We start from the raw sequence: 17,120 nt of genomic DNA on the forward strand, positions 1-17,120 counted from the left end.
ATATGACACCAAAGTCACCCAATTTGTATGTTTTATCCGTCTGAACTCACTGTTCTTGTTTTTTTTTTAATGAAGAAATATTAAATACAACATAAAAATAAACATTTTGTATTTAAAAAAGGTACTTTTAGATGTAAATAAATAAAAAACACCTAAAATCACATTTTGTTTTTTTTAGAAATTGACCGTTTTTTTTATTTTATTTTATTGAGGATAGTGATATGACATTTATTTAAAAAAAATAATAAATTGGGATCACACCTGACACCTTCGTGCTCAGATTTGCCCACGAGGGACTAATTAAGGGCTGCGATACGAAAGATGCATGAGTTTTAACAGCATTTATTGTGTTTTAGAGTTTGATCATGGCACCATTCACCGTCTCCACTCATCACCCGCTGCTGAATCAGAGCGGCTCGCATCTGTTCATGCCGTCGTCCGTCGTGACGATCAGGGTCCGTCTGTGGCAGGTCCTCCGGGGAGTCCTGTACCTCTGTGCGAGTGTGACCGAGCTGTTCAGCTCCGAGACTTTTTTCTTCATCTGTGTGGGAAAAAACATGACCATGACCGGCGAGTCGAAGAAGAGCGGCGTGGAGGCCTTGGAGAGGCCTGGAGGCGAAACCGGGACTGGAGCTTCAGAAGAAGCGGATCCAGAGGTCGTTATTAAGGAGCTTGATGATGATGATGATGAGCGGGAATCGATTGATTGGGATGAAGAGGAAGATGATGAAGCCAGGCTCTCTGAATGGGAGTCTGATGAGGAGGAGGACGGTGATGAGAACAAGGAGGACTGTGAGACGGAGGATGAGGACTCTGATTGGTCAGATGAGGATGAGGATGATGAAGGTGACTCCGAGGCATCAGCAGAGAGTCTTGAGCTTTGGGAATCGTTTCTGAACAGCGCTGACCCCTACAACCCTCTGAGCTTCTGCTCGTCCATCGACTCCAGAACAAACACGAAGCAGATCAAAACTCAACCTGATACAAGAGCAGAAGAGTGTGAGCCAAAACCAAAGCAGGGGGCGGCGAGGGTAAATATATCCATTTATATACTATTTTAGCTTTTATTGTGATATCTCCAGTTATCATTTTTAAATTTAGTTTAGGTAGCTTTATTTTTATTTCATTTTTATGCTTAGCCATTTTTTTTATTTATTTAGGTGATTTTCCAAGGCAACATTTATAATTTGCATTTAAGTTTTACATCTAAAATTTATAGTTTATTGTATTTTCATTCACTTTACAATTAAACAGTTTTTGTTTTATTTAATAATACACAGCCCTGATGGAAACAAACTTTTTGATGTACAGACAAAACAAACTGAACAAGATATTAATCAGATAATATTTTATACCACCGTATTTTTCTTGAAGTAAGATAAATGCCATAAATTGTAAAAGTAAATAAACAATAATAAATAAACCTAAACCCCGCTATTTATGGTTTTCTAATTTATACATGGTTCTAGACAACATTTATAATTTTCTAAAAAGTTGATATTTCAACTAATATTTCATTTAATTAATGATTAATTTTTTTTTTAGTTTTAGTTAAAAAAATGATAAAATGTTACATACAACAGTGTTCATTTAATTAATGAGATAATTAAACAGTAAATAAACTGTAAATTAAAATGATAAATAAACATAAAAACGCTATTTATGGTCATGTGAATTATACATAATTCATTTAAAAAAAAAAAAGAGAGAGAGAGAGAGAAAAAGTGATGTGAGATTGAGCAACAGGCCAAAATAAAATGTCCATGAGACAAAGTCAGCGATTTAGATTTTGTCAGCTGATTAAAGTTGCTATTAAAAGGCTGAAAATAGCAAATCGTCCTCCCATGACAACAGCTGACAGCAGCTGGTACTGAAACGACGTTCTGTAGCTCAGTAAGTCACGTGACGCATGCATGACTGCCTGCGGTCAGGACCTCCAGTGTGTGCTCCTCTGATAACATGCTGGTGTTGTCTTCTGTTTCAGGTGTGTTTCAGTGATCAGGTGACCGTGCGCCCCCTGGTGGCCTGGAGTTTCGCGAGCAGGGCCGCGCGGGACGGCTCTTGTTGGATGCAGATGGCCAGAGACCGAGAGCGCTTCAGAAGAAGAGCGGAGAGCGTCGAGACGCTGCTTAAGCCCTGCCTCACGGCTGAACACAGAGCCGGCGTGTTTGAGAGACTCCAGAGAACAACATCCTCATGATACTCAATCCTCCAGCTTAATGTAGTATCATCATGATGGAGCAGATTTTTTTTATATTTGTATTGTTAAAATATTGTGGTGCAATTTATTTCTGTCTTTGACTTTATTGGGGTTCTGCACATGTATAAACGTGGTTATTCTGACACATTGAATGTTTTATATGGCAGCTGAGAAACTTTTCTGAGATTTATTCTGTTGTTTGTGAGTTAAATTTTTCATCATAATGTAGCAGTTGAACTTAATTTTTTTTATTAGTTGTGAAAACCCAATGTTTTTTTTTGTTTTGTTTTTTTGTGGTGCACTTTATTTCAATGTGTCTTTGTCTTATTGGGGTTTAATTTTATATTCTTTGCACTTGTATAGTTTTATTGTACTACAAACGTGGTTATTCTGACACGGACTGAATATTTTATGTGGCAGCTGAAAATTATTAAACTTCTCTGACATTTATTCTGAGTTTAATTTTTCAGTGTATATGCATTTTTTTCTTAAAGAAATAGTCCACCCAAAAATAAGATTTGCTAAAACTTTACCCATCCTCAGGTCATCCGAGATGTAGATGAGTTTGTTTCTTCATTAGATTTGGAGAAATGTAGCGTTGCATCAGTGTCTCAGTAATGGATGCTCTGCAGTGAATGGGTGCCGTCAGAAATAAAACCATCACAATAATCCACAACTTTCCAGTCCATCAGTTAATGTCTTGAGAAGAGAAAAGCTGCGTGTTTGTTAAAAAAAAAAACAAATTATTGTGATGTTTTTATCAGCTGTTTGGACTCTCATTCTGACGGCACCCATTCACTGCAGAGCATCCATTGGTGAGCAAGTGATGCAATGCTACATTTGTCTGTTCTGTTGAAGAAACAAACTACATTTTGGATGGCCTGAGGATGAGTAAATGTTCAGCAAATTTACATTTTGGGTGAACTATTCCTTTAAATATTTCAATTGCACACGTCTGCATGTAGCTGACAAAATGCACATGAACCAGAAGTATTACAAATACTGTACAGTTATACTACAGGACAGGCAATCTACTACAAATGTAGAAGCATTCTACGCAGCCGTTCACAACAACGTCACCAGCACAGCATCGATACATTTTTAGAAATGTTAGAAAGTGTTTTAGAAGGATTAGGTGCTTGCTGAAGCATGACCACATTAAGAAAGACATCATGCGCTGTTCAAACGTGTTAATTTGCATCATGTTTTTATTAAATAAGGTGTGTGTATAAATTCAATAATAATTTTTTTGTTAAATAATTATTAATTGGTGGTTGTTAAATTATTATTAGTTTGTTAGTAGTAAAAATAATTAGTATTTTTTTTCTTGGTCCCTGTGTTGCATCTGGGTCTGGGTGACACACACACACACTCTCTCACACACACATATGTAATAACCATTGCATTGGCTTACAGTACATATTGTGCATTGCATGAGCAGAAAGTTACACAAAAATACAAAATCACACTGCTTTAGAAAACTTCATCTCTGGACGAGTGTTGAAACTTCAGGAAACCCAGGTGATGTTCGGTTTCTCTTTGAAATACTGATGCAATTGTTGTGGCATTGGAAGAAAGCAGCATGAAAGTGCCATTCGTGTACAAACCACAGCTGAGTTTGTGTTTTTATTGCATAAGGTTTTTGGTATTTCGATAAACCATTTTGCAATGATCAACAGCAATTTGTTCTTTGACAAATTGCGAAAGGCCTTTGTGTAGTGTTGTAAAGTTTAACTAAGTGAAAAGATAAAACGGATGTTTCTCTATGAGAAAGCATTAGGCTATATATAGATATATGCATTTCTGTGTGAAGACACTCAGAAAACTTTCTTTTACATTCAGTTCACCAAACTATTGTCGTGCATTGTTTTAAAATCATCCGTCGAATCCACTGCATTCATTTCACAGTAGTGCCACATAGTTGAGAAGTTACGCTGCATCATAACTCATATATAGAGGTATCACGCCCGTAGATGAGATGCATTGGGGTTAATAACCTCAGTGTTTTTCCCTGAATTAATTCAGATGGTGAAGAGGATTGTGTGTCCTACAACTATTCACAATAAAGGTGCACTAAGTATTTTTTTTCCAATTGTTTACACCAAAATAAATTATTAGTCCTATTGGCAAATATGTTTAAAATGATGTACATTCACATGAGATAAAGACTCAGCAGCCTACAGAATCCTCCTAATATGAAAGTAAATGAATGTATAAATGCATGTGAATGGCGAAATGTTTCCTTTTGTGTAAAGCTGTGTTGTCAGTATAAAGTCCAAACCTTTTGTTATTTAACCAACGAAACAAAGAAAAATCACTTAGTGCGCCTTTTCATTTGAAATGTATTCATTGTTGTCAAAAAAGGCAACTAACTAGTAGTACTACTGTGAAATAACATGCTTTGTGTTAACATTTTTCACAATATTAACACACAAATAAGCATTACTATCCTCATATTTAATTTCAGGCTCAACTGCTGGTGTGGACATCTGGTTTATGAAGCCCACTTCCCGATTTTGATTTATTTTCAGTACTTATTTGGAATAATTACCATTTTTTAATGCTTTTGAAAGAAATTTTGTATGCTCACCGAAAATAGAAATCTATTGCAACATTATAAATGTATTTTTTTTAATCAATTTAATGCATCCTTGCTGAATAAAACTATCAATTTCCTTTTTTTAATCTTTTTTTTTTTTTTGTTTACTTACCCTTAATGTTGCATGGAAGTGCATCACGGTTTCAACAACAACAAAAAAATTTAATTAAACAGCAAACACTGACGACTGCAGCAATGATGCTGAAAATTAGCTTTGCATCATAGGAATAAATTACATTTTAAAATACATTCACATTATTATTTTAAATTGTAACAATATTTCTGATCAAATAAATGCAAACTTGGTGAGCAGAAGAGACTAAAACATTAAAAAACCTTAAATATTCCAAACTTTTGACCTGCAGCGTAACACCATGTAAAGTTACAACATGAAATCCCGCATCACACATTGTTTCCCCCCGAAGTAAACTGAAAGCTGATTTTGTGCCGTTAAGATATTAAATCCTCACATGAATACACCATGATTGACCGTCATCCTTCCCCAAAAACATAACCTTACAAATCCACACACAAACCTGGATTCTCCTTCGTGTGGAAGTCCATTACAAAGTGCACTGAAGTGTAGCCGGATACCTCAGGAAGCACAGCTTAAGTCACCTTAATAGAGGACTTCCTGTGCACACACAGAAGAGTGACGTATGGCACCCCGATAAAAGCCCATTTCTCGCTGGGCCAGAATTTGAGGACGGGCCCCTGCTCTGGAGCCTCCGAAGCCACGTCGAAATACGCAAAACACACACATCCCAGATAAGACGCCAGGCAGATGAGGATATGCCTGAACACACAGACAGAGAGGGAGCATGTAGAGAAAATAACATCACAATCATCACAAAACAAGCAATTATTAGGGTTTATAAAGGGTTTCAGCCTACAAATGTAACTATGGAGAAAAATTTAAAGTAATATGAGACAATGTTTCTAGTTTAATGTTTAACATTTCATAATTTCCATTTCTGGGTGAACTATCCATTTAAATGTATGTGGAAAATGTACAAAGTACTAAAACAGAAACTGTCAGAGGGACATTGAATAATTAGCTTTATTGAAGTGCATTCAGGTTCATATGATTATGCACAAACATTTTGAACTGAACATATAATATTAATATAATTTAATATTTCAATAACTGAATGAAACATTCAAACATGCCTGGTTTTCTGATGATGGATAATCATAGTGTTTTTTTTTTTTTTTTTGTTGATATACTAGTTATGTTGAGTTTTATACTAGTTTTTGTTAATATTTTGAGTTTGATTTTAGTTTTGTATTGTCTGTTTTCTCGTTTAGTTAAAGTTTTAGTAATTTTGTGGTGTATTTCTGTCATTTTTATATTAGGATTATTTTTGTTTCTATAGTTTTTATTCATTTTTGTTAATAAATATTCTTGGTGTGAAGTTTTAGTTTATTTAGATTTAGTTATTTTAAGTACTTCAGGTTAAACTAAATATACATATTTACAAATGTTTATATATACATATGAGAAATGCTTAAGAATTTAATTTATTTAAAAAATAAAATATTTTTTTTTATATATTTTGCTGTATTTCAGTTAATATATATATATATATATATTTCAAATAACCAGAAATGCTTTTTTAAGGTTTTTAGTTCATTTATTTTGCTGTATTTCAGTTAATATATATATATATATATATATTTTTTTGTGTGTTGTTGTTTTTGAAAAATTCTCTCTGTTTATTCATTCAAGTGATTTCAAAAATGCTTTTTTCAAGGTTTGCCTCACAGTTAAGTACATAATTGTTTGTTTTTGTGTTTTTGTTGATTATTTTATATTTATTTTTCTTTTTTTTTATTTAATTAGATTTTTTTTTGTGATTTGATTAATTGTATAAGTACATAGGTGTGTGTTGGGAATTGCCAGTGCTAACGCAATGCTCTTACCACTGAGGAATGCAGAAAGTGACAGAAAGCAATGTGTTGCCAGTGCTGACTGTTCACTAGGTGCTGTATGTTGTATGTTGCTGTATGTTGCACTCACCAGGCACAGTGTAGATACGGGAAGTTGACAGATGACCACATCTCACAGAAAATGCGATCACTGATCCAGCACATGAGCGCCAGAGTCCACCACAGACCCGAGAGCAGACCCAGCTTAAACACACGCAGGTTATCACACCTGCAGAGACACACACACACACACACACACACACACCCACACACACACACACACACACACACACACACACACACAGACACACACACAGACACAGACACAGACACAGACACACAGAGACACAGACACACACACAACTCATGATTCTGCTGTTCACACTTCATTTCTGGTGCAAACATTTTTGGTACTTGAAAAAAAATGGTTAACTGAAATATATATATATATATATATATATATATATATATATATATATATATATATATATATATATATATATATATATGAGAAGAGTTTATTTGCAAAAACAGATAACTCCATTTTTAAACAATTCTATTGTTTTTTTCATTGGGTAATCTCAGTCAAACTGCAGTTGGGTTATTTTGATTGGGTTAAAAAATAACTAAAAAATACAGCTAACTAACACAATAAAAACTTACATCTGACAATATATCTGAAATAGTTAAACTAAATCTCAAAATAAAAATTCATAAATATACAGACAAAACAACTAATGATAAAAACGTATTATTGTACATTTTATTCTAAAACATTTTAAAAACTACAATAGCATCTCAATCTGTTATTTTAGTATCACCGAGATTTTACGCTTTTATCAATATTTTGAATCAGTTTTTACTTTTTTTATTTTTTATTTTTTTTTTATTTTTTTTTTAGTTTTTTTTTTTTTTTTTGTGTTTTTGTGTTTTTTTTTTTTGATTTTGTTGTATATATATATATATATACACTGTATGTCTATAAAGTATTTTTATTTCAGGTTTAGATTAAAACTAAATTAAATTAAATTTAAACCAAATTAGAATGAGAAATGCTGCCTTACCAACTAGCTGGAATAATTTTGTAATAATTTATATTTTATTTTATCTCAAGTCACAAATTTTTTTTATTTTATTTTAGTTTCAGTTATAGTTTTAGTTAAGTGTAATAATCCTGATCTCAGTGCCATAATACTAAAACTGCTGAGGCTTGTTGAGGAGATATTGTGTACTGTTACTTTTATAAGTGATAATGATTATGATCATATCTATTACATCAGATTAGCATTGGATTAAATGGCTAACAGACGGTTTGCTTGACATTAAATAACTGTAAATGATGTTGTTCCATTCGAGAGTGATTTTCCACAGATGGGATCACACTCCTGGTCATTTTCACACACCTGCCCACACAGAGAAACTCAATCTGTCTGATTACAACCGTAAACAAACACAGCAGATATCAGATGAAGGTTTCAGCGACATCAGTGACAGCGATGCTATCGTTCACTACACTAAAACTACTGGAAAACTGCTTTCATTCATTGAAAGAAAGCTGAAAAATAGAAATATTACATGAAAAACTTGGTAACTGTAAAAAAAATGGTAACTTGTAAAATAATTCAAATAAAATGAAATTAAAAGCAAAATAGAATTGCATTTTTAAAAAATAATAAAAATGACAAAAACACTTAAAATGGCTAAAACTTACACTAAAATTAAAAACATATAAATATAAAAATAAAACAATTCATAATATTCATATTGTAATTGTATAGTGTAAATAACACTAAAATATCACTGATTAGTGGCCAAAAATAAAAAACACTGAGGATAAACTCTATAGTAAAAATGTCAGATCTTTTGAGTGGAGGAGAAAAGAGAGAGAGAGAGAGAGAGAGAGAGAGAGAGAGAGAGAGAGAGAGAGAGAGAGAGAGAGAGAGAGAGAGAGAGAGAGAGAGAGAGAGAGAGCAATAGAGGAAGTGCAAACTGTTAAAAAACTGATAAAGAAAAAGCCTTGTTCTGCTCTGAAGGTGTTTGTAATTTGTCAGTTCCTTCTGAACAAGATGTACACAGAGTGCTTCTTGCAGAAATAATATGCTTTAAACATCTGAACTGAATGTAATGTTTTGCAATTAAATCTACATGTATTACAGTTTAACTGTATATTAAACGTGATAAGCTGAACTTTAGAGTATTTCTGACCCACTTAAGTAAGACTTAAAGACATATTTATATGTAATTTACATAATTACTCTATTGTCTATTACTATTGTCTTGGTTAAATATATGGTTAAAGTACTGCATGTACTGACAAACATTTATTATAAACTAAAATATACTATTTCTATTGAGACTCGTATAATGTAAATATATTTGTAATTACGCATTTGTACACATCATTACTGCATGGAAATGTCCTGTTGTTGTGCTTCCTGTATTTTTACCGAAGTTTCTTGACATTAACAAGCATTTCTAAAAAGTTATTTATATGCAGGATGGCACGTGAAGGCCAAAACAAAGAGCATAAAATTAAAGGGAGAGGAAGCGACATAAAGTCTAAGCTATTCACAGTTTCACTTCCTGTAAACAGAGAACAGTTTAATTTTATGCTAAGTGATGTCATATGTTAATTCATACTTCATAGACTCAAAAAGTATGAGATTAGTGTTGTGTTTTAGTTGAACACTGTCTCTTTAGTTTACTTTACTCGTGACTCAAAACTATTACAAGAGAATCTTAAGAGAAAGGCTAAGTTCAATGGACTCCTTTAATGTACTTTGCTTGTATTTACTTCCACGTTAAAAAAATGAGCTGGATATGATTTGTTTAGTTTTTTCACATTTATGGTCTGTCAGGTGCAAACCATAAGTCACAACTATTAGAACAGCAACCTCTCACAAAAAAGTGTGCTTACAATCTTAAAAGTACTGCAGACAATATAATATTAATAAAATAAAAAAGGCCTCTTAAGGCAGACACTTTCATGACAGTTTCTTAACACACTTAAGTGCACTTTTAAAAAACACTTTTAATAATCTTTATACATGCTTTAACGAAGCACACTTATTTTGATGTGTTGACTTACATGCTCATGTAAAGCACTTGATTATAATTTTGTACACTGTAGTGTTTTATTCAATATTACATTAACAAGTCAATATATTTTAAGTAGTGCTGTCAAACGATTAATCGCGATTAATCACGGTTAATCGCTCTAAAATTATTTTTTTGTTTATGTAATATATAAGTGTGTACTGTGTATATTTATTATGTACATATAAATACAAACACATACAAAATATATTTTGAAAATATTTACATGTATATATTTATATTTAAATAATTTATATTATATATAAATATATTTAATATAGAAGTATATATTTATAAAAAAAATTATATATGCATGTGTGTGTATTTATATATACATAATAAATATACACAATATACACACATATATTATGCAAACAAAAACTTTTATTTTGGATGCGATTAATCGCGATTAATTGTTTGACAGCACTAATTTTAAATGTACTACAAATTTGTAATTACAAATATATTTAAATACATGGCATAAGTTTCAACAGAAATACATTTTAGTTAACCATAAATGCTTGTCAGTACAATCAGCATGCCATATTTCAAAAGACAACAGTTTATTATGATAATTAAGAAATTACTTAAGTAGAAATACTTGAGACCTACTTAAGTGGGTCAAAATAGTCTTTAAAACATCAGCTAATTGCATTTAATATAAATTCAAACTATACAACTTTTTAATTTAATTGCAATTAACATGCAATCAAGTGTCTTAAAACATTCCATTCGCTTTGCACTTAAGTATCTTTAAAAAATATTATTTCCATAACAAGTACTCTTTTTAAAATAATGCTAAAGTGCACTTTTCACAAGCACACCTCTCCTCATCAAGCCACACAAAACATGAGAGATAAGTTAACTTTAAGCACACCTTGAAGTTGAAAATACATGTTATCCTAGGCACAACATCAAATTTAGATTACAGGGACATCACCATATAAAGAGAGGCATCTTTATAGAGGAAGCTGCCACTGTGATTTAAATCAAGCACGCACAGGAATAAATATGTAATGCGATAACATGGAAAGCACTAGAGGACTGATGTGTGTGTGTGTGTGTGTGTGTGTGTGTGTGTGTGTGTGTGTACAGGAGCTCTGACCTCTTTAGCTCTGTGATGAGAAGAGCGGTGCACGGGATGCCCAGCGCCATGAGAGAGATGGAGTTGATCGCTGGCTTGATGAAGGCCAGACAGGTGGTGATCCCTGACAGGACGCCGATGACCATTTGAAACCTCGATCTAGTGACATGGGAAGAAAACAAGGGAAGATGAAAGGAGTAAACAAGAGAAAAGCAGTGCAGAATGTTGTGCATCTTCAAGTACTTGTGATCTGAATGTGTTTGCGTGTAGATATGCGAGCGCACCTGTCTCTGCGGAATATCTTGGGCAGGTATCTCTTTGGAAACCACATGCCAATGGCACACATGAGCACCCACAGTATGGCCAGCTCATCCAGCATCTGCCCCAGGAAGCTCAGCGTCGCATGGAAATAAGCGGAGCCCATCCCTAAAAAAGAACAGCGGGATCATGTGGAAATTACACACAGCAATTTAGCCCTGCATCAAAGCAGAATCGTTCACATCAGCATTGCGATGCATCATGAAAACAATTATATATGCAGCGCTGTGTTCGTTTACACATGAGCAGCTCACGATCCAGTGTTCAGTTTCTCAGAGAGTCTCGATTCACAATAAATGCTGCTCTGCATAAACTGCTGAGCTTCGGTTGCATTAACTTGCATTTGGGAACGTAACATGCAACATACTTGGAATAAGAAGCATTTATTAATAAAAGAGAAGCTTTATGGGCTCCATCAAAATAAATTTCTGATGTTTTTTTTTTTTATGTTTGAAAATTAAGATATTAAAGGGTCAAAGAATACTCGCGTTTAGTGTGCGTGGCGCAGATTTCGTCACCAGAATAGTATGTGCGTACTATACGCGCACTAACTGAATTTTGTAACCAAAGCCACTGGAAGGCAAGCTCGCAACCATTAACCAAAAAAGCGTAATAACTAAGGCTAACACTTCTGCTTTGGTGGTACGCAGGGAAGGAGACCAGATGCCACTTTTTTATATATACATATACATTTCATCTGACAGACAGATTTTTTTAAATGGATGTCAATGAAGGAGAGGCTTCACTACGCTAAATAAAAAGCTTTTTAAAGGAAACAGCAATTTAATCTTCAACATGTTTTACACTTAACAACAGTTTTGGATTGAGTTTACACCAAAAAAAAAAACAGTTTTATAAGAGAAGTCACAGACTTTTTGCGACAGCTGGGATTCAGCTTACGGTATTTCTCATTTATTCCTATGGTATCCATAAACGGCGATTGAGTGTCGCACAACTCTGACTGAAATTCAATGATGCCAATGATTGACAGTGATGGACAGAACAAACTATCTGACAAGCCGATGTCAGATCACACACACAAAAAATAAATAAATACAAAAAAATACAAGAATAAAAAAATGTCAACACTATGAAAAACACTAAAGAGACATGTAAGAGAGAAAAAAAGAAAGAAATTATGAACTCATAATTTGTCCTCAATTTGTGTAGGGGGTCGATTTGTCCCATTATTATTACAAATGAATTTATGACGACTACTTGTAGTGACTATTTGCAGAATTACTACAAGTATAAAGAGCATCTAACATTATTAGAAGTTAATGGAAGTAAAATGTATTAATATTTGTATTCATTTGTAAATAGCCTCTGCCTTTTTGTTATGGGTTTCTCACACTTCTTTTTAGTGCAGCAACAGACTAGTAAATGAGCTCCAAAAAAGAAAAAGAGAAAAAGAATGTTCTTTGTTCTTGATTGTTCAAAAAAGAAAAACCGAACAAACATGTTTTTCACATATATTTTTTTTTTTTATTATGAAAGTATAAATATAGATTAAGTATATATATACTATAATTTTAACTTTCAAAAAAAATTAATTTTGACTTTCAAAAAAAAAAATACTTTTTTTATAGTGTAATTATAAAAAAAATTTGGCCAAAACAAAACAAATGGCAGTGAATCAGACAGCCTTTCCAAAATACGCAAATGTTAAAACCGGATGCATGCACATTCATGACCCTAAATGGGAAAAAGTCACAAAATGTTAAGATATAAATCATTTAACCTGTGTTTCAAACTGTTTAAAAATCAAAACAACAACAACAACAAAAAAAATACAAAATGTTTTTGTTGACCTATTTTCATTTTGGGACACAGTGCCCAACCACTATATAAGAGGCCTGAAATGAGCAACAAACCACTAAGTATTATGCTTCGGCACGTTTGTGGTCTGACTCTGAGTCACAAACATGAATAATAACTCGAACTGTACAGCTTGCTGAGCAGAGATGAGCTTTACTGTCACGACTGCATGACAGGCACGTGATAAACCAGAAGAAAACCAGACAAGAGCCACTCACAATTTCTTCAACATAGCTGGTTAAAATCTGATTATAATATATTCTTAGAAGACTTTATTTCTTATGTCAATATTTCAAACACTATTTATTCAATAGCAAACACCATTTAGCCAATTAAGTCTTTAAAGTGTTCTTAAAACATCCATCTATCACCACAAACAGCGCTGCATCACCTTTAGGTCTGTTGTAAAATAATTCAGGTCTGTGTCTAATGCTCCCACTAAACTCACTGTATTATATGATGGAACAGAGGATTTTGACTCTGATTAATAAAGTCAGCAGCTTCCTTTAGAGCAGAAAAACTCTGAAGACGTTTGTACAGAGCGACGTTTGTGCTGAGCTGGCAACTTAAACAACCTAACACTGAGAGGGACATAGAGCGGCATTGTTTCAACTATGTTAAGCTCTGCTTGCGAATGCACTTGGGTCATGTGAATATTAACACATCTTACGGATGACTAAGTGAAATGTGGTCTGTGTGGCCTTCTGTAAACTGAACCAAAAGATTCAATGAGTGTGAGAAGCTGTTCATGCCGTCCTTAAGCCAGGATTAATGTCTTTTGTAACCCCGGGTTAAGGTCGTTTTTAACCTTGCGTAATGAAATGTTTGTAATTTTGTGGTTATTCAGAGCAGAGACAACACAACGCCAGCTGCTCTGAATGTAATGATTGACAGGCAGAGAGTGTTTCTGACGGCCTGGTCACTCCCTTGTTTGCAGTTACGGAAAGAGGAGTGATTTCTCAGAACACCGATACCTGTGAAACCTGTCAGGTGGCAGGGATATTTTATGCATGATAACCCAAAATAAATACATTTAAATTGTACAGAAAAAAGACGCCTTTAATTTAATACATTTATAAAATATTATAAAAAGTAAATGTAAAAATGTGTGTGTGTGTGTGTGTTTGTGTGTGTGGGTGTGTGTGTGTGTGTGTGTGGATGTGTATGTGGTGTATATTTAGTATTTAATATTATAATATATTCTAATATATATTATATGCATGATAGTATTTCATGTAAATAAATACATAATGTGTATGTGTGAGAATGTATATTTAGGATAGTTTTATGCCTGTGATAAAAATAAATAATCAATTGTATTGGAGAAAGTAAAAATAAAAAAAAATCACGAAAAAAAAATATAAAATGTAGAAATAAATAAATAAATACAAGTTGACACCTTTAATTTAATAAATGTATAAAATATTATAAAAAGTAAAACGTTAAAATGTGTGTGTGTGTGTATATATATATATATATATGGATTATATGTATATTTAGCGATATTTTATACATGATATTCCAAAATAAATACATAAATTGTATGGAAAAAAAGAAAAAAAAATAAATAAGGAAAGTAGAATGTAAGTTAGAAAATATATAAAAGTTAAAATAATTATTTACATAATAAAATAAATAAAAACAAAGAAAATAATTATAAAATAATTACAATTATATATTTGATCTATTTAATATATTAAGATACAGCTTACAGCTTTAATATATATATATATATATGTGTGTGTGTGTGTGTGTGTGTGTGTATTTTTTTTATATGTGTGTGTGTGTGTGTGTGTGTGTGTGTTAAGCCTATACAGTTTGCAACTTGAATTGAATAAAATTATAATATATTATAAAATAAAGTAGAAATAAATTATATATTAGCTATATTTAATATATGAAACCTGAATATGAATGAATAAAATTATATAATATTAACACACAAGCGCACAAACTATATATATCTCTGTGTGTGTGTGTGTTGTAATAGCAGAATGGCTCTGATTACAGGCTTCACATATTTAAGAGCAAGCATTAATGTATTTTCTCTGAGATAAGGCACTTCCTTCAGTAGCCCTTCCTGCTCAGCTCAGCTATTTCCTGATGACCAGAAATATTCCCGAAAAGGGGGAAGAGTGGATTCCACAAAGCTGCCACCTCCTAACGTGCTGAAAAACAGGAGCTCCGGGATACTTGTGCAAGAAGTCACTGTCGGTCAGTCTAACAGCTGGAAAGAATAAAGGAAGAAGAAGCTTACCCACAACCACCAGCAGAGTCCATATCAGATAGATGCCACTGTTGAAGTGCGTGGCGTACTGACGAAACAGACACATGAGGATCGGGGGCAAGACGAAGAACAGCACGTTGCTTATCTGAAAACAGACGGGAATCTTATGTGACACTGATAAAAGCATGCATGTGAGAAAAGCACAGCAGTCCTAAAGTTTACAGACTTCTTCAACAACTAGCAGCAGCTCCTCATTAGTGACACTGCGACTAAACACAGAGACAACAAAGAAGAGGGACGCACGGTGTTATAGAATTCCGCTATTCCCGAATAGATGAGATAATTCCCTTCACACCAGTCCACCTCCGAGCTGCCCGCCTGGAGCTGAGCCCACAGATGCGCGTTCATCGCGGCGCGCGACTCCACTGCTACAATGTTACACAAAGCGCCGTCGACAGCTTTGACGCACGCATGCGGCGACAGTTTGTTTTATTCGGGGACGCCTGTGTAGTCGTGTTATCTGAACATGTCATCCTGCCATCCAGTCCGAGTCTGACCCAGCTCTCTTGTGCCGCTCTCTGCCCTTCTCTGACTGTACAATAACAACACACACAGCAACATGTGATTCGCGCATGCGCAGACCTGCGCTCAGTCAGGACGGATTAGTTTGCTTAATATTTAGTTACATGTTACTAGCTGCCCAGATAAATTTGTGGTCTACAAGAGGACTCATGATATTATATATTACTTAGATAAAAAAAAAAAAACTTAATAATACTAATAATAATAATAAATAATAATAATAATATATATATATATATATATATATTATATATATATATATATATATATATAATATATATGCACTAGGGTTTAAAATAAATTTAACGATAAAAAAAAACATTAATATTTTAGAAACACTAGAAATATTTATATGAAATAGCCCATGCTGATATTTTAGGTCAAGGGCCACTAGGGGTCCACAGTCCCCTAATAAACAGAACGAAAAATAATAAAACAAAATATGTCAGGATGATAGCTTACTGCATTTCAGTTGTGTTCAAATTCTGGGTCTATAAGCATTTTATGTATACCTAAATACTTTTTTAAATACATTTTTTAGTTCATATTCATGGCGTCTCAAAATAGCACAGTTAGATGTTCTTAAGATTATCTTACTAAAGAGGAATTTTTAGTATATTAAGTGTAAAATTAGAGCACTTTAAGTAGGCCTACATTATGGAAGTGTACTTCTTTTCACCAGGGGAGATATGTAAATAAAGAAAATGCAGAGCACGTAGCCTGTGAAGTTTAGAGAAAACGGGAAAGTGAAGTGTGTAATCAAACCCGGAAGTGAATGGGATACTAATAAAATCAGGAAACAATCAATTATAAGGACATTTCTACATGAAACCGGTATTTTCAGGAAAATATAGGTCGAGATCAATGAAGAAATGATTTTACACACTCCAATATAGTAGGTGGCGGTATGCAACTTTTACGATGGACTTTCTGTAACCCGCCAAAAAAATAAATAAAAGAAGAACAAATGCAAGACGTGGTTTCTTGGTGGCGTGAAGAAGCGAAAAGTCTTTTCATGTTGATTAAGTCTGTTTTAAAGGTGTTTAAAGGTGTAGTTCACTTAAAAATCTAATGAAAATTGCTGAAAATGTGCTCAGGCCATCCAAGGATGTTAGATGAGTTTGTTTCTTCATCAGATTTGGATACATTTTGCATTGCATCCTCGCATTTGCATTGCAGTGAATGGGTGCCGTCAGAATGAGAGTCCAAAAGGCTGATAAAAACATCATAATAAACAACTCCTGTCCACCAAAGCTTCGTGATAGTA

General features: G+C 33.5%; 2 protein-coding genes across 2 annotated transcripts in view; one reads left to right on the forward strand and one right to left on the reverse strand.

The window, feature by feature from the left end:
- The window catches only part of LOC122145697 (protein phosphatase 1 regulatory subunit 15A-like), a 3,385-nt gene extending 735 nt beyond the window's left edge, over positions 1-2,650 (forward strand). The window contains exons 2-3 of the mRNA XM_042761168.1: positions 357-1,031; positions 1,985-2,650. Coding sequence (XP_042617102.1) covers positions 366-1,031; positions 1,985-2,200 — 882 coding nt within the window. The 5' untranslated portion in view covers positions 357-365 and the 3' untranslated portion in view covers positions 2,201-2,650. The remainder of the gene's footprint in view (positions 1-356; positions 1,032-1,984) is intronic.
- A 1,144-nt stretch (positions 2,651-3,794) lies between these two features.
- On the reverse strand, positions 3,795-15,897 carry LOC109098924 (alkaline ceramidase 2-like). The gene is made up of 6 exons (XM_042761169.1): positions 15,575-15,897; positions 15,302-15,416; positions 11,193-11,334; positions 10,930-11,067; positions 6,820-6,957; positions 3,795-5,595 (listed from the first exon to the last, which is right to left on the reverse strand). Exons 1-6 carry the CDS (start codon positions 15,677-15,679, stop codon positions 5,409-5,411), a joined length of 825 nt encoding a protein of 274 aa, XP_042617103.1. The 5' UTR covers positions 15,680-15,897; the 3' UTR covers positions 3,795-5,408.
- Positions 15,898-17,120: the final 1,223 nt, after the last annotated feature.

This window comes from Cyprinus carpio, chromosome A7, assembly GCF_018340385.1.
Source record: "Cyprinus carpio isolate SPL01 chromosome A7, ASM1834038v1, whole genome shotgun sequence".
Lineage (NCBI taxonomy): Eukaryota > Metazoa > Chordata > Actinopteri > Cypriniformes > Cyprinidae > Cyprinus > Cyprinus carpio.

What these genes read in the sequence shown, in the direction of transcription:
- LOC109098924 (XM_042761169.1), bottom strand. Translation starts at nt 15,679, where the DNA reads ATGAACGCGCATCTGTGGGCTCAGCTCCAGGCGGGCAGCTCGGAGGTG. An exon ending in GACTCTGCTGGTGGTTGTGG is followed by an intron (nt 11,335 to 15,301) that starts GTAAGCTTCTTC and finishes GTTCTTTTTTAG; the next exon opens with GGATGGGCTCCGCTTATTTC. An exon ending in AAGATATTCCGCAGAGACAG is followed by an intron (nt 11,068 to 11,192) that starts GTGCGCTCGCAT and finishes CCATGTCACTAG; the next exon opens with ATCGAGGTTTCAAATGGTCA.